At 44.3% G+C, this 18,085-nt stretch overlaps 1 protein-coding gene and 1 long non-coding RNA gene across 14 annotated transcripts in view; both read left to right on the plus strand.

The window, feature by feature from the left end:
- Nucleotides 1-18,085, plus strand: part of LOC118358589 (ectoderm-neural cortex protein 1-like) — a 90,996-nt gene that overhangs the window by 31,599 nt on the left and 41,312 nt on the right. For 5 of the 13 annotated variants that reach the window (XM_052479379.1, XM_052479388.1, XM_052479377.1 and 2 more), the window contains exons 9-15: nucleotides 7,000-7,030; nucleotides 7,132-7,225; nucleotides 7,349-7,460; nucleotides 7,549-9,356; nucleotides 11,046-11,157; nucleotides 11,249-12,915; nucleotides 13,444-13,543. In XM_052479379.1, the coding sequence (XP_052335339.1) occupies nucleotides 7,000-7,030; nucleotides 7,132-7,225; nucleotides 7,349-7,460; nucleotides 7,549-9,356; nucleotides 11,046-11,157; nucleotides 11,249-12,915; nucleotides 13,444-13,543 (3,924 nt within the window). The remainder of the gene's footprint in view (nucleotides 1-6,999; nucleotides 7,031-7,131; nucleotides 7,226-7,348; nucleotides 7,461-7,548; nucleotides 9,357-11,045; nucleotides 11,158-11,248; nucleotides 12,916-13,443; nucleotides 13,544-18,085) is intronic. The other 8 variants (XM_052479389.1, XM_052479385.1, XM_052479380.1 and 5 more) reach the window with 7 other exon arrangements.
- Nucleotides 3,105-5,985, plus strand: LOC127911784 (uncharacterized). The gene is made up of 3 exons (XR_008079375.1): nucleotides 3,105-3,386; nucleotides 3,607-3,650; nucleotides 4,641-5,985. It is a non-coding gene; the product is annotated as an uncharacterized LOC127911784 (long non-coding RNA).

Here is an 18,085-nt window from a genome sequence, read left to right on the forward strand (position 1 = left end):
TAGAATTAGAATAATCACTCTATTTCCATGATTCCAACAGTTCACAATTACCTAGGCCTGTATTTGTTTGCCCATATCATGCAGCCCTGTGTAGCACAGTGTGGAAATGATAACAAAAGTGCATGAAATGCAGAAATTCATGAAAATTCTTCTTTTTTCTGTTTGAAGTTGGATTGAACAGTATAAAACAAAACAGAAAGGAGAAAGCACATAATGTATGTGTTGCTACCCACAACAGACCAGGGATCAAACCCCAGTCTGTAGTGACTCCTCAAGCACTGCAGTGCCTTAGACCGCTGCACCACTCGGGAGGCCTAACTCAATGCATTTCTAAATGAATTTTGTACCTTTGCCCCAGAAGTACCCAGCAGTTAAATGCTATCTCATCATATGAAGGAATGTGCCTTCCTGATGTAGGGGACACAGTGAACAGTGGGATTTGGGGCCAATTTCATCATAAAACGTTTCCTTGGTGTTAATTACAGCCTGTGAGCAAATTTAAAATGTATATGTTGATGGTTTGGATTACGGGATGCCAAGGTCATGTTTTTCCAGATTCTGTTCCAGTTGAAGGGTTATTCAGATTCAATTAGATATGTGGACCATATTGTTTTAATGGCTATCTCAGAATATGAGCAAATACAAAAGTTGTTTATATATTATAGTGATCAGTCCTTTGGGGAGCCCAGATAGTTTATTTGTAAAGCCCATCTTTGGATGGTTTGGTAGTTGGGTTTCCAAAGAGACAGCATAGCTGACCTAAGTTGTAAAAATAGAACTAAATAAGTTGCCTGGTAATGTGTATGTATCTTTCAAATCTTGGAATGTTCTCAAATAGTTATTGTTCATGATATTGGTAAAGGACCATTGGGGGGATCCAAAAGTGTGACTGGAAATACAATTAAAAGTTTGGTGGACGATAGTCCTCCTACTGTACATCTTTCCCTCTTTGTAAATTTGTTAATTTTATCCGGGATCGTTTACCTTGTCATTTACATTTTTTAAACCGCACTATGAATTTTATCCCGATAGCCAGAAGGGGGAGCAATGGGAAGCGTTGAACTACAGAAATTCAGTCGTGGCAATATATTCATTTTGACAATAGATATTCTGCCGGTTAAAGAAACTGGGATATTATTCCATCTACTGAGGTCTGATTCAATTGATTTGAAGAAAGAGATTAGGGCTGGGCGATATGGACATATCATATATCACAATATTTTACAGTATTTTACTGTTGGAATCATGAAAATAGAATGATTGTTCTAATTCTATAGAAGCACATAGAATACATTGTTGTTTGACAGGACAACGAAAGAAAAGACAAACTAGCATCTGTAAGGAATGACGCTGGAGAAGAGAAGCAGGTACACGGAGTCAACGTTTAATCGGAACAGACATGAAAACAGGACAGGAACAGTGTCAGAACTGGGTAAAACACAGACGTAAGACAATCAGTACAGCAGTGGAGAACAGAGCTGGGGAACCGACACATCTAGGGGAGGTAATAAACAGGTGATGGGGAACTGACACATATAGGGGAGGTAATAAACAGGTGATGGGGAACTGACACATATAGGGGAGGTAATAAACAGGTGTTGGGGAACTGACACATATAGGGGAGGTAATAAACAGGTGATGGGGAACTGACACATCTAGGGGAGGTAATAAACAGGTGATGGGGAACTGACACATATAGGGGAGGTAATAAACAGGTGATGGGGAACTGACACATATAGGGGAGGTAATAAACAGGTGATGGGGAACTGACACATAGGGGAGGTAATAAACAGGTGATGGGGAACTGACACATCTAGGGGAGGTAATAAACAGGTGATTGAGTCCAGGTGAGTCCAATAATTTGCTGATGGGTGTGACGAGGGCAGGCAGGTGTGGGTAATGATGGTGGCAGGTGTGCGTAATGATGGTGGCAGGAGTGCGTAATGATGGTGGCAGGAGTGCGTAATGATGGTGGCAGGAGTGCGTAATGATGGTGGCAGGAGTGCGTAATGATGGTGGCAGGAGTGCGTAATGATGGTGGCAGGAGTGCGTAATGATGGTGGCAGGAGTGCGTAATGATGGTGGCAGGAGTGCGTAATGATGGTGGCAGGAGTGCGTAATGATGGTGGCAGGTGTGCGTAATGATGGTGGCAGGAGTGCGTAATGATGGTGGCAGGAGTGCGTAATGATGGTGGCAGGAGTGCGTAATGATGGTGGCAGGAGTGGGTAATGATGGTGGCAGGAGTGCGTAATGATGGTGGCAGGAGTGCGTAATGATGGTGGCAGGTGTGCGTAATGATGGTGGCAGGAGTGCGTAATGATGGTGGCAGGAGTGCGTAATGATGGTGGCAGGAGTGCGTAATGATGGTGGCAGGAGTGCGTAATGATGGTGGCAGGAGTGCGTAATGATGGTGGCAGGAGTGCGTAATGATGGTGGCAGGAGTGCGTAATGATGGTGGCAGGTGTGCGTAATGATGGTGGCAGGAGTGCGTAATGATGGTGGCAGGAGTGCGTAATGATGGTGGCAGGTGTGGGTAATGCTGGTGGCAGGAGTGCGTAATGATGGTGGCAGGAGTGTGTAATGATGGTGGCAGGAGTGCGTAATGATGGTGGCAGGAGTGCGTAATGATGGTGGCAGGTGTGCGTAATGATGGTGGCAGGTGTGGGTAATGATGGTGGCAGGAGTGCGTAATGATGGTGGCAGGAGTGTGTAATGATGGTGGCAGGAGTGCGTAATGATGGTGGCAGGAGTGGGTAATGATGGTGGCAGGAGTGCGTAATGATGGTGGCAGGAGTGCGTAATGATGGTGGCAGGTGTGCGTAATGATGGTGGCAGGAGTGCGTAATGATGGTGGCAGGAGTGCGTAATGATGGTGGCAGGAGTGCGTAATGATGGTGGCAGGAGTGCGTAATGATGGTGGCAGGAGTGCGTAATGATGGTGGCAGGAGTGCGTAATGATGGTGGCAGGAGTGCGTAATGATGGTGGCAGGAGTGCGTAATGATGGTGGCAGGAGTGCGTAATGATGGTGGCAGGAGTGCGTAATGATGGTGGCAGGTGTGGGTAATGATGGTGGCAGGAGTGCGTAATGATGGTGGCAGGTGTGCGTAATGATGGTGGCAGGAGTGCGTAATGATGGTGGCAGGAGTGCGTAATGATGGTGGCAGGAGTGCGTAATGATGGTGGCAGGAGTGCGTAATGATGGTGGCAGGAGTGTGTAATGATGGTGGCAGGTGTGCGTAATGATGGTGGCAGGTGTGAGTAATGATGGTGGCAGGTGTGTGTAATGATGGTGGCAGGTGTGCGTAATGATGGTGGCAGGAGTGCGTAATGATGGTGGCAGGAGTGCGTAATGATGGTGGCAGGAGTGCGTAATGATGGTGGCAGGTGTGAGTAATGATGGTGGCAGGTGTGCGTAATGATGGTGACAGGAGTGCGTAATGATGGTGGCAGGAGTGCGTAATGATGGTGGCAGGTGTGTGTAATGATGGTGGCAGGAGTGTGTAATGATGGTGGCAGGAGTGCGTAATGATGGTGGCAGGAGTGCGTAATGATGGTGGCAGGTGTGAGTAATGATGGTGGCAGGTGTGCGTAATGATGGTGACAGGTGTGCGTAATGATGGTGGCAGGAGTGCGTAATGATGGTGGCAGGTGTGCGTAATGATGGTGGCAGGAGTGTGTAATGATGGTGGCAGGAGTGCGTAATGATGGTGGCAGGTGTGCGTAATGATGGTGGCAGGTGTGCGTAATGATGGTGGCAGGAGTGCGTAATGATGGTGGCAGGTGTGCGTAATGATGGTGGCAGGAGTGCGTAATGATGGTGGCAGGTGTGCGTAATGATGGTGACAGGTGTGCGTAATGATGGTGGCAGGTGTGTGTAATGATGGTGGCAGGAGTGCGTAATGATGGTGGCAGGAGTGCGTAATGATGGTGGCAGGAGTGCGTAATGATGGTGGCAGGAGTGTGTAATGATGGTGGCAGGTGTGAGTAATGATGGTGGCAGGTGTGCGTAATGATGGTGACAGGAGTGCGTAATGATGGTGGCAGGAGTGCGTAATGATGGTGGCAGGTGTGTGTAATGATGGTGGCAGGAGTGCGTAATGATGGTGGCAGGTGTGAGTAATGATGGTGGCAGGTGTGCGTAATGATGGTGGCAGGAGTGCTTAATGATGGTGGCAGGAGTGCGTAATGATGGTGGCAGGAGTGCGTAATGATGGTGGCAGGAGTGTGTAATGATGGTGACAGGAGTGCGTAATGATGGTGGCAGGAGTGCGTAATGATGGTGGCAGGTGTGTGTAATGATGGTGGCAGGAGTGCGTAATGATGGTGGCAGGTGTGAGTAATGATGGTGACAGGTGTGCGTAATGATGGTGACAGGTGTGTGTAATGATGGTGGCAGGTGTGAGTAATGATGGTGGCAGGAGTGTGTAATGATGGTGGCAGGTGTGCGTAATGATGGTGGCAGGAGTGCGTAATGATGGTGGCAGGTGTGCGTAATGATGGTGGCAGGAGTGCGTAATGATGGTGACAGGTGTACGTAATGATGGTGGCAGGAGTGCGTAATGATGGTGACAGGTGTGCGTAATGATGGTGGCAGGTGTGCGTAATGATGGTGGCAGGAGTGTGTAATGATGGTGGCAGGAGTGCGTAATGATGGTGGCAGGAGTGCGTAATGATGGTGGCAGGAGTGCGTAATGATGGTGGCAGGTGTGCGTAATGATGGTGGCAGGTGTGCGTAATGCAGGGCAGCCTGGTGCCCTTGAGCGCTGGATGGGGAAGAGTGGGAGCAGGCGTGACAGCATCATGCAGAGTGAACGGCAAGAAGGTATTCGTGACTCCGTGGGCGAACAACTTCTCTCCCCTTGAGTGACAGGAGGCGGGGCTTGCTGTGGTTTGTAGTAGGCATGCAGCAGCAAGAGGGAGAGAGATGACTCAAGGAGCAAATGGAGTAAAGTATAAAAACATGACATTATACGCGTCATAGTTGTGTATCACATTTGACAAACCAAACATTCAAATACCGTTATAGAAGGTAGAGTAAAAACAACAGTTCCATACCTCAACACTGGCATATAGTCAAATACGGTACAGCACCCTGCACCAGTAGAGATATAGTCAAATACGGTATAGCACCCTGCACCAGTAGAGATATAGTCAAATACGGTATAGCACCCTGCACCAGTAGAGATATAGTCAAATACGGTATAGCACCCTGCACCAGTAGAGATATAGTCAAATATGGTATAGCACACTGCACCAGTAGAGATATAGTCAAATATGGTATAGCACCCTGCACCAGTAGAGATATAGTCAAATACGGTATAGCATCCTGCACCAGTAGAGATATAGTCAAATATGGTATAGCACCCTGCACCAGTAGAGATATAGTCAAATATGGTATAGCATCCTGCACCAGTAGAGATATAGTCAAATACGGTATAGCATCCTGCACCAGTAGAGATATAGTCAAATACGGTATAGCACCCTGCACCAGTAGAGATATAGTCAAATATGGTATAGCATCCTGCACCAGTAGAGATATAGTCAAATACGGTATAGCACCCTGCACCAGTAGATATATAGTCAAATACGGTATAGCACCCTGCACCAGTAGAGATATAGTCAAATACGGTATAGCACCCTGCACCAGTAGATATATAGTCAAATACGGTATAGCACCCTGCACCAGTAGAGATATAGTCAAATACGGTATAGCATCCTGCACCAGTAGATATATAGTCAAATACGGTATAGCACCCTGCACCAGTAGAGATATAGTCAAATACGGTATAGCACCCTGCACCAGTAGAGATATAGTCAAATATTGTATAGCACCCTGCACCAGTAGAGATATAGTCAAATACGGTATAGCACCCTGCACCAGTAGAGATATAGTCAAATACGGTATAGCACCCTGCACCAGTAGAGATATAGTCAAATACGGTATAGCACCCTGCACCAGTAGAGATATAGTCAAATATTGTATAGCACCCTGCGCTAGTAGAGATATAGTCAAATATTGTATAGCACCCTGCACCAGTAGAGATATAGTCAAATATTGTATAGCACTGCACCAGTAGAGATATAGTCAAATATGGTACAGCATCCTGCACCAGTAGAGATATAGTCAAATATTGTCTGCGTATAATGAGATGATGTGATCTGTACATTGGTGTTATTTCCTTTGATTGAGGAATTGCCTTGGCATGGGGATAATACGAATTACCAAAGGTGAAATTGGATCGCCTTTTCTGCTGCTTCTAGTGGTTCTGAACAGAGCAGAGCAGATATTGCTTGTTATAACCATGGCTGAGGGATTGGCATATAGAATTCTAATCATACTAATGAAATTGGAACCAATACTCATATGTTCCAAGACAGACAAGATATATGTCTATTCTAGTCTATCAAAAAGCATTGAGAGATAATACAGTTGTTGTTTCTGATGAAGCATCTAAGATATGTAATAGTCAGAGGTTATCCAAGGATAAACGCTTTTTAAAAACCCGCTTGGGTCCATGTGGACCAATTTTCGGTAATTAAATCTCGAGATGGGACGACAAAAAAAACCAAACAGTTTAATATCAGTGTTTATCAAAGATAAGGCGATAGTGAGCAAACTGGGTGGCATCCTTACCTTTAAAAAATATATATTGTGCTATATTCTGTATTTTGTTCAGTATGAATTTTTGTATTGTATTATTTACTTATGTACAATTAATTAGTGTAGTTGAGGGTAAACGCATGGTAAACTCAGTTTACCCACTTTTTTTTTTACAAGACAGTTTACCCACCTTTTGGGGAAGAAGTGCATTGAAAGTTATAGGGGGTATACATTTTCTACTGCGTCCGGCGATCCGAATGAACCCACATATATTTAGTGGTACATATATTTGTACCACTACATCAATGTGTACAATGGAATTATGTTTTTCTTTCATAAAATTATACCTTATTCACTCTTAACACATGGTCTACAATCACATTTCTCTGTTCATAGGAGGAAGTTACACTGGTCAGGGTGCCAAAAGGCAAGTATTGGTCGATTCATTTACTGGATCTTTCACGATAACATACAAAATCTAACAATAGACTTCTCTTCCTAATGCCAATTTGTGTTGAATGTTTTCAGAGAATGAAGAAATGCCGGTTACAACCAGAGGAAGGAGCAGCGGCCTCAAACGCAAGAACATCTTAGAGGAAAGCAAATCAGAGAAAGTCCTCAGGTAGCAGAGAATGTGAATATTGCTTGGGTTCAAATGTTCATGGAATACAGTAAAACACATGAACAGTTAAATAGACATTGCCTAAATGAAGGCAACTCACTTTGGCATGTCTGTGTTGTTTAGGGTTGAGGATATTGAAGCAGAAGGGGAGACTCCCAAAGAGAAGCCAGTGGCAGAGCCTCATCAAGACAATAAAGACGTTGTTGCTGAATCTGACAAAGAGGAGTTGGCTGAGGTACAAATACAATTCGTCTTTGTTTTTCAAGTGTCCCTGAGTAAGGAGTCTTAAGTGACACACTCTCTTTTAAAAATGTTTTTGACAGGATGTCATTGACACGGCCATGGGGGACACAGCAGTAGAGCCTGAGCTTGGAGAGGAGATGGGAAAGACTGTTACAACACGGACACTTCAGATTCAGAAAGACGCTGTGTTGCTGGTGAACCTGAAAGAAACCTTGCAACCACAAGTGGAGGTAGAAAATGTGGCCTCAGAGATAGAGGAGGTGGAGGAGGAGGCTCCAAAGGAGGTGGCAGAAATCGATGAAGAAACAGCCGAAGAACCCTCTAAGGAGGAAAAGAAAAGAAGCCTCACAAAACCTGTTGAGGCTGAGGAGAAGACAGTGAATGAAGAGCAGCCAGCAGTTGAGAAACCTGCTGAGGTAAAGGAGAAGATCTCACCACCTGAAAAGGAAGTGGTAGCTCCAGTGGTAGAAACAAGAGTCCTTCGGAGAGGAATAAAAAGTGTACCAGCTACCCCGACTCCAAAACGCAAGTACACAAGAAGAGTCAAACAACCTGTGGAAGAGGAGAAGGAGGAAGAGGTGGCTGAGGAAGAAGTAGAGGCAGCTGTAGTGGAAGCCAAAGTTCTGAGAAGAGGAAGGAGATCTGCCCCTCCTCCTGCCCATACCACACCTAAATGCAAATCCACCCCAACTGTTGTTGAAGCGGAAGAGGCAGAAAAAACAGATGAAATGACAGAGGAGGAAGTAGACGACGAAGTCCAGGAAAAAGCTGTTGAGGAAGAGAAGGCTACAACAACAACAACAAGCCAAGAGGAAGAGAAGGCTACAACAACAACAACAAGCCAAGAGGAAGAGAAGGCTACAACAACAACAACAAGCCAAGAGGAAGAGAAGGCTACAACAACACCAACAACAAGCCAAGAGGAAGAGAAGGCTACAACAACAACAACAACAACAACAAGCCAAGAGGAAGAGAAGGCTACAACAACAACAAGCCAAGAGGAAGAGAAGGCTACAACAACAACAACAAGCCAAGAGGAAGAGAAGGCTACAACAACAACAACAACAAGCCAAGAGGAAGAGAAGGCTACAACAACAACAACAAGCCAAGAGGAAGAGAAGACTACAACAACAACAACAACAACAACAACAACAACAAGCCAAGAGGAAGAGAAGGCTACAACAACAACAACAAGCCAAGAGGAAGAGAAGGCTACAACAACAACAACAACAACAACAACAACAAGCCAAGAGGAAGAGAAGGCTACAACAACAACAACAACAAGCCAAGAGGAAGAGAAGGCTACAACAACAACAACAAGCCAAGAGGAAGAGAAGGCTACAACAACAACAACAAGCCAAGAGGAAGAGAAGGCTACAACAACAACAACAACAAGCCAAGAGGAAGAGAAGGCTACAACAACAACAACAACAAGCCAAGAGGAAGAGAAGGCTACTACAACAACAACAACAAGCCAAGAGGAAGAGAAGGCTACAACAACAACAACAAGCCAAGAGGAAGAGAAGGCTACAACAACAAGCCAAGAGGAAGAGAAAGTGGAAAGCTTTGAGGAGGTTGTGGAAGTTCCTCCAGTTGTGGAAACTAGAGCAATGAGGAGCAGGACAAAAACAGGCACAGCAGCCACACCCAAACGAAAGTCCTTACGAAGCAAGTCCTCTGTGGATTATAAGGAACAGGATGCAGAGGAGGAGGAAACAGGAAATGAATCCACAGTGGAAGAAGGGGAGGATAATGTAGTGGCAGAAGAGGTGAGTGTAGTAGAGGAGGAAGACAAAGAGGAAGAAGAAGGGTTCCCGGTGGCTGAGGTTGCTGCTGTTGATGAGACTGAGAAGCAGCCTGAGGAACACAAATCAGAGAAAGTCATCAGGTAACAGAGAATGGGAATATTGCTTTGTTTCAAGTGTTTATGGAATACAGTACAACATATGAAAAGTTAAATGCAGTGGTTTCAGAAAGTATTCGTACCTGCTGACTTGTTCCACATGTTCTTATGTTATGCCTGGGTTCAACATGTATTAAATATATATTTTTCTTACCCATCTACACATAATACCCCATAATGACAAAGTGAATACATGTTTTTAGATATTTTAGCACATTTATTGAAAGTGAAATACAGAAATATCTCATTTATATAAGTATTTACACCCCTGAGTCAATACATGTTGGAATCACCTTTGGCAGTGATGACAGCTGTGAGTCTTTCTGGGTAAGTCTCTGAGAAGTTTGCACACCTGGATGTACAATATTTGCACTTTGTGGTTTTAAAAATTCTTCAAGCTTTGTCAAATTGGTTATTGATCATTGCTAGACAACCATTTTCAATTCTTGCCATATATTTTCAAGCAGATTTAAGTCAAAACTGTAACTCGGCCACTCAAGAACATACATTTTTTTCTTAGTAAGCAACTCCATTGTAGATTTGGCCTTGTGTTTTAGGTTATTGTCCTGCTGAAAGGTGAATTAATCTCCCAATATCTGGTGGAAAGTAGACTAAACCAGGATTTCCTCTAGGATTTTGCCTGTGCTTAGCCCCATTCATTTTAGCCTGAAAAACTCCCCAGTTCTTTAACAATTATAACCATACCCATAACATGATTCAGCCACCACTATGCTTGAAAATATGCAGAGTGGTAGTAATATGTTGTAATTGATTTGCCCCAAACATAACACTTTGTGTTGAAGACAAAAAGTGAATTGCTTTGCCACATTCTTTTAAGTATTACTTTAGTGCCTTGTTGCAAACAGAATATTTTTTATTCTGTACCTGCTTTCTTCTTTTCACTCTGTCAGTATCAGGAATCAAGGTAAGACCCAGAGGCAGACCGTGTCGAAGTAAAAATGTTTATTACAGCAACAGGGGCAAAGGAACAGGACGGCAGGCAGGCTCAGGGTCAGATCAGGCAGCGGTCGGTAATCCAGAGGTGGGGCAAAGGTACAGGATGGCAGGCAGGGTCAGGGTCAGGGCAGGCAGCGGTCGGTAATCCAGAGGTGGGGCAAAGGTACAGGATGGCAGGCAGGGTCAGGTCAGGCAGCGGTCGGTAATCCAGAGGTGGGGCAAAGGTACAGGATGGCAGGCAGGGTCAGGTCAGGCAGCGGTCGGTAATCCAGAGTGGGGGCAAAGGTACAGGATGGCAGGCAGGCTCAGGGTCAGGGCAGGCAGAGTGGTCAGGTGGGCGGGTACAGGGTCAGGACAGGCAATGGTCAAAAACCAGGAGGACGAGATAAGAGACTGGGGAAAGGCAAGAGCTGACACAAAAACACTGATTGGGTTGACAAACAAGACAAACTGGCAACAGACAAACAGAGAACACAGGTATGAATACACAGGGGATAATGGAGAAGATGGGCGACACCTGGAAGGGTGTGAAGACAATCACAAAGACAGGTGAAACGGATCAGGGTGTGACAGTCAGTTAGGTTAGTGTTACCAAATTTAAATTGAGTCTAACACATCAAAATGTTGGAAAAGTCAAGGGGTGTGAATACTTTCTGAAGGTATTGTAACTATTGCCTAAACTAAGGTCTTTCACTTTGGCATGTGTGTATGGTTTAGGGTTGAGGATATTGAAGCAGATGGGGAGACTCCCAAAGAGAAGCCAGTGGCAGAGCCTCATCAAGAGAATAAAGACGTTGTTGCTGAATCTGACAAAGAGGAGTTGGCTGAGGTACAAATAAGATTCATACGATTCGTAAACAAGTGTCCAGGAGTAAGGAGTCTTAAGTGACACACTCTTTTCTTTTTTCAATAATTGACAGGATGTTGTTCACACAGCCACAGAGGACACAGCAGTAGAGCCTGAGGTTAGAGAGGAGATTGGAGAGACTGTTACAACACAGACACTCAAGCTTCAGAAGGCCATTGTGGTACTAGTGGACCTGAAGAAAACCTTGCAACCACAAGTGGAGGTAGAAAATGTGGCACCGGAGATAGAGGTGGAAGAAGAGGCTCCAAAGAAGGTGTCAGGAACCGATGAAGACGAAAAAGAAACAGCCAAAGAACCCTCTAAGCAGGAAAAGAAAAGAAGAGGACGACCAAGATCCACTCGTCTCACAAAACCTGTTGAGGCTGAGGAGGAGACGGTGAAAGAGGAGCAGCCAGCGGTTGAGAAACCTGCTGAGGGAAAGGAGAAGATCTCACCACCTGAAGAGGAAGATGCAGGTCCAGTGGTAGAAACAAGAGTCCTGAGGAGAGGAAGAATAAGTGTTCCAGCTACCCCGACTCCAAAACGCAAGTACACACAAAGAGGCAAACAACCTAAAGAAGAGAAGGAGGGGGAGGAAGAGCCAGCTGAGGAAGAAGAAGATGCACCGGTAGTGGAAACCATAGTTCTGAAGAGCGAGAGAGGCAAATGTTCTGCTCTTGCTCATCCCAGACACAAATCCACACAAGGCTGCAAAGAACCTGAGGAAGAGGAGGAGAAGGAAGGGGAGTTGGCTAAACCTGTTCAGGAAGCTTTGGAAGAAAAGGTAGAGAAAGCAGTGGATGAAGCAGCAGCTGCAACAGTGGAGAGTATGGGGGAAGAAAGGGTGGCAGAGGAACTAAGAACTGAGGAAGAGGAAACTGAAGCTGCAGCTGAAACTGTACCAGTGGTAGAGGAGAGTGTTGCAGAAGAAAAGGTGGTGGAGGGAGAAACAATTCAGGAAGAGGAAAAGGTAGAGGAGGAAAGGGAGATTGCAGAAACTATTACAACACAGACACTCAAGCTTCAGAAAGCTACTGCAGTGCTGGTGGACTTGAAAAAAACTGTGGCCTCAGAGATCGAGGAGGAGGCTCCAAAGGAGTTGTCAGGAACCAATGAAGACGAAGAAGAAACAGCCAAAGAACCCTCTAAGCAGGAAAAGAAAAGAAGAGGACGACCAAGATCCACTCATCTCACAAAACCTGTTGAGGCTGAGGAGGAGATGGTGAACGAGGAGCAGCCAGCAGTTGAGAAACCTGCTGAGGAAAAGGAGAAGATCTCACCACCTGAAGAGGAAGAGGCAGAAAAACCAGATGAAACAACAGAGGAGGAAGTAGAAGACAACGTCCAGGACAAAGCTGTTGAGGGAGAGGCCACAACAACAACAAGCCAAGAGGAAGAGGAAGTGGTAGCAGAGAGCCTTGAGGAGGTTGTGGAAGTTCCTCCAGTTGTGGAAACTAGAGCTAAGAGGAGCAGGACAAAAACAGTCACAGCAGCCACACCCAAACGAAAGTCCTTACGAAGCAAGTCCTCTGTGGATTATAAGGAACAGGATGCAGAGGAGGAGGAAACAGGAAATGAACCCACAGTGGAAGAAGGGGAGGATAATGTAGTGGCAGAAGAGGTGAGCGTAGTAGAGGAGGAAGACAAAGAGGAAGAAGAAGGGTTCCCGGTGCCTGAGGTTGCTGTTGTCGAGGAGTCAGAGAAGCAGCCTGAGGAACACAAATCAGAGAAAGTCATCAGGTAACAGAGAATGGGAATATTGCTTTTTTGTGTTCATAGCTATTTCAGTTAAATAGCTATTGTCTAATTTAAGGTAATTCACTTTGGCATGTCTGGGTGGTTTAGGCTTGAGGATATATATTTGTATTTATTTATTTTATTTCACCTTTATTTAACCAGGTAGGCTAGTTGAGAACAAGTTCTCATTTACAACTGTGACCTGGCCAAGATAAAGTATAGCAGTGTGAACAGACAATAACTCAGAGTTACACATGGAGTAAACAATAAAAGGCATGAGGAGGTAGGCGAATAATTACAATTTAGCAGATTAACACTGGAGTGATATATGATCAGATGGTCATGTGCAGGTAGAGATACTGGTGTGCAAAAGAGCAGAAAAGTAAATAAAATAAAAACAGTATGGGGATGAGGTAGGTAAATTGGGTGGGCTATTTACAGATGGACTATGTACAGCTGCAGCGATCGGTTAGCTGCTCAGATAGCAGATGTTTAAAGTTGGTGAGGGAGATCTCTTTCTGTGTGATATAGGATCGAGGGGGAGACTCCTAAAGAGAAGGCAGTGGCAGAGCATCAGCAACACAATAAAGAAGAAGATGCTGCTGAATCCGACAAAGAGGAGTTAGCTGAGGTATGTATACTATGGGTGGTGAACGTTTAAACATTCAAACATTTCAACGAAATTGAGTTTCCTTAGTTAATAAGACAAAATCCCTAACCGATAAACAATATAATATTTTTCCTCACAAAATTCGAATCACAGTGCAGTTATCACAAAACAACAACTAACTTGTCCCTATCATCATCATCATCATCATCATCATCATCATGAAGTGAACATTTCAATTAAAACAAATACCTAACGCAACAATGTGGTAACGTTGGTAGGAGGGAAAAAAGGTTGTTGCATCAGGGAGTGTGAAAGTCTCCAAACGGAGCATCAGCTCAAAGTTGACGAGGGGAGCATGGAGGGGGAGAGATAGAAACCAAGTCGACTCGCGCTAACTTATTGTGAGTTATTTATCATACCATGTATGTACCTGTCTTGACTTCATCAAACCGAGAGAAGCTAGTTAAGATAGCGCTAGCTAGCTGGATAGCTCAGCAAGCCAGGCGGCACCATTTTCCCTGTTATTTTAATTTACAGATAGCCATGGGCTATCTCCAACACTCACACATCATTTACAAATTAAACATTTGTGCTTAGTGAGTCTGCCAGATCAGAGGCAGTAGGGATGACCAGGGATGTTCTCTGTTTAGTGAGTCTGCCAGGTCAGAGGCAGTAGGGATGACCAGGGATGTTCTCTGTTTAGTGAGTCTGCCAGGTCAGAGGCAGTAGGGATGACCAGGGATGTTCTCTGTTTAGTGAGTCTGCCAGGTCAGAGGCAGTAGGGATGACCAGGGATGTTCTCTGTTTAGTGAGTCTGCCAGATCAGAGGCAGTAGGGATGACCAGGGATGTTCTCTGTTTAGTGAGTCTGCCAGATCAGAGGCAGTAGGGATGACCAGGGATGTTCTCTGTTTAGTGAGTCTGCCAGGTCAGAGGCAGTAGGGATGACCAGGGATGTTCTCTGTTTAGTGAGTCTGCCAGGTCAGAGGCAGTAGGGATGACCAGGGATGTTCTCTGTTTAGTGAGTCTGCCAGATCAGAGGCAGTAGGGATGACCAGGGATGTTCTCTGTTTAGTGAGTCCTCCAGATCAGAGGCAGTAGGGATGTTCTCTGTTTAGTGAGTCTGCCAGATCAGAGGCAGTAGGGATGACCAGGGATGTTTAGTGAGTCGGCCAGATCAGTGGCAGTAGGGAGGACCAGGGATGTTCTCTGTTTAGTGAGTCCTCCAGATCAGAGGCAGTAGGGATGACCAGGGATGTTTAGTGAGTCTGCCAGATCAGAGGCAGTAGGGATGACCAGGGATGTTTAGTGAGTCTGCCAGATCAGAGGCAGTAGAGATGACCAGGGATGTTCTCTGTTTAGTGAGTCTGCCAGATCAGAGGCAGTAGGGATGACCAGGGATGATTAGTGAGTCTGCCAGATCAGAGGCAGTAGGGAGGACCAGGGATGTTCTCTGTTTAGTGAGTCCTCCAGATCAGAGGCAGTAGAGATGACCAGGGATGTTCTCTGTTTAGTGAGTCTGCCAGATCAGAGGCAGTAGGGATGACCAGGGATGTTTAGTGAGTCTGCCAGATCAGAGGCAGTAGGGAGGACCAGGGATGTTCTGTTGATATGTGTGTGAAATGGACCATTTCCAGTCTAGCATTCAAACTGTAACAAGTACTTTTGGGTGTCAGGGAACAGGTACAGTGGTTCTTCCTTTAAAAGTTACGAGTTTTATGCTGCGACTGTTTGTGGCATTCTGTCATTGCATCACATTACCACAAGGGGGAGTTAGAACGCTGATCTATCTGTGGTAGTCTAAACTGTGGCAATTAATGGATGCGTTTTCAGTCTGAGAGTCTCTCCTCTGGCACTAGAGTCCTGCATCAGACAAGAACGACAAAAACTGTTGGTGGTCCTGGAGTTACGCGAGAACTTGTGTAATACAATGGAGGAATATCACTTGACAAAAAATTTTAAAAAATGGGCACGGTGAACTTTTGGTTTCTCTCCCTTTAAAAACAGAAATAAATCATTCTCAATAACAAACTGGCTTTATTTACAAATTAGTAAGAATGACTCACCACATGTTCCAAAATGGCTTTTTCCCTTTATTCAGATTAATCGCTCACTTTCGGTTATTTGAAATGAAATTATCTCCAATATCATTATTTTTTAAACAAAGCGATTATTATTATTATTATTAACCCTGCATTATAATTATATAAAATCCCCTTAGATATTCTCAGAGATCAGATTTTCCATAACAAAAAATACCCCTTAGATATTAATTTAGAATCCTCCAATCCTCTAAATGTAATTATTGGCGAAGAGCCACTTCATTGGAAAGTCAGGCAGCATTGGCGGAGTTGAAGAGGGTGAGGAACGAAATGGAGTCACAATCCATGCCAGGCAAACGTGCAGATGATTATTTCAACTACATTTTAGTTGCAACAAGTTCGATCGGGTTCAAATAAGGACACCTACATGTAGAGATGAAACTATTTTTTTTTAGATATACTGTAGGCCTACCGTAGGCGACATGAGTCTCACTAGTGTTGAGTAATGTGATGTTAAGTGTTGTAGGTCTTATTTTTATTGAACCTTTTCTACTATGTAAAGGTCTACTTACTTTGCTGGCGTCTTGACCCAGTTTATGCCCTCATTTCCAATGCAAACCATAATAAATTACTATGGGAATGAATGGAAGAGGCAGTGAAGGGGGGTAAGGAACTTCTCTGTCCGCCCTGGAAAACATGTTTTCACAAGGGCTATTAGCAGGACAGTAGACATGATGTGGTTCCAAAAACACCCCTCTGAAATAGGGTCCAGCTTGTGTCTTGATGATGATTGGGCTCGGGCTGATTCCGGTGGGAGTTATCTGGCACAAATGTATCACTTGGGTCTCGGGTCGATTGTGGCGACTCTCTGGCAGATGATTTCACGGGCTGCTTTATATAATTAACATTTCATGATTTATTTTTCCATATTTTCTCAATGGTTCTGTGATCAAAAAATCAAATGAACATTTAAATTAAATTCTGTAAGAGTCCTGTTAAAGTAGTATTTTAGTATTTTGATACTTTATCCAAGGCAATTAATCAGCATTAAAAGCTTTGTGGATGGGGCCTCCCGAGCGGCGCAGCAGTCTAAGACACTGCATCGCAGTGCAAACTGCGTTGCTACAGATGTTGGTTCGATACCGTGCCGGCCGCGACCGGGAGACCCATGAGGTGCTGCACAGGGGCGGGGCGGTGGGCTTATGGTTTCGGTGCGGTGGGCTTATGGTTTCGGTGCGGTGGGCTTATGGTAAAAACAGGTCGAGAAAACAAACGTAGCAGGCTGTGAATTCTGCAAACAACATTTCTCAAATGGGCTATTAGCAGGACAATAGACTCTTCAACCTTTACAAAGAATAGTCTAATAGCTCGGCTACTGTAGGTGTGAACCCCCCCAACTTGCAATGTACATTATTAAGTACTCTACATTTATATCTCCAAACCTCATGCAACCGCAAAATGTCAGATAAAGCACATACTGTACAGTATTTATGCTTTCCTTAATAAAATGATGGTAAAAATACTCTTTCAAAATGCAGATGTTTATTTCAACTATCAGCAGGACAACAGGGAATAAATATCACTGAATGACAGAGCATGGGGACTGGTCTTGATAAATCAATCAGATTTTTATTTGGTTTTTATTTTGCTCTTCACTCGCAGTTGATAGTAGCCTAGGCCTACTCCCGACCGGTCTTCAACTGTCTTCTGACTGTGATTAGAGTGATGTTGATTGCCTTTGCCGATCGCTCATCATCTTCAACCATCAGTGATTCCATCTTACCGAGTCCACCAAATGCACTGTTTTAAGTAATCTAAAACCAGATTTGCCCCAACAAAAAAATGCATCCATCCCTACAAATATATAAATGTATTATTAACCCTCTAATTGTAATGCAGATGTTTATTTCGTTATGGATCCATAACGAATTACTATGGGAATGTGGTCAACTGTTTCAGCACCGAGGCAAAAATGGGGACTGGTATTGATTTTATTTTCACGGAATCTCCGTTTGGGTATTGGATAGACTACAGCGTAGCCTAGTGGTTAGAGCGTTGGATTAGTAACCGATATGGTTGCAAGTTCAAATCCCCGAACTGATAACGACAAATCTGTCGTTCTGCCCCTGAACAAGGCAGTTAACCCACTGTTCCTAGGCCGTCATTGAAAATAACTGACTTGCCTAGTTAAATAAAGGTAAAATAAAAAAATGAGGGTGCATAAATGTTAGGATTATTTTGCTCTTAGTATAGTAGCCTACTCCCGACCGGTCACGTTGTACAGTGCCATATTTTCTTAACGGATACTCTGGGGGTTTTGTTTTTCTTGGAATAGAAACATCATAATATTAATCAAATGAATTAAGCTACACTTCTTAAAATCAATCCTGTATACTATTTTCTTACAAAAAAAAATGTTTTAAATTCTCTCGAACAGCCAATTCTCTCGAACAGCTAATATTATTATTTTTATATTGTTATTTTATTTTTGTTTTAGTATGGTCATGGGCAGTCTGTTTGTT

The sequence above is a fragment of the Oncorhynchus keta genome, chromosome 25, assembly GCF_023373465.1.
Source record: "Oncorhynchus keta strain PuntledgeMale-10-30-2019 chromosome 25, Oket_V2, whole genome shotgun sequence".
In the NCBI taxonomy this organism is placed as follows: Eukaryota; Metazoa; Chordata; class Actinopteri; order Salmoniformes; family Salmonidae; genus Oncorhynchus; species Oncorhynchus keta.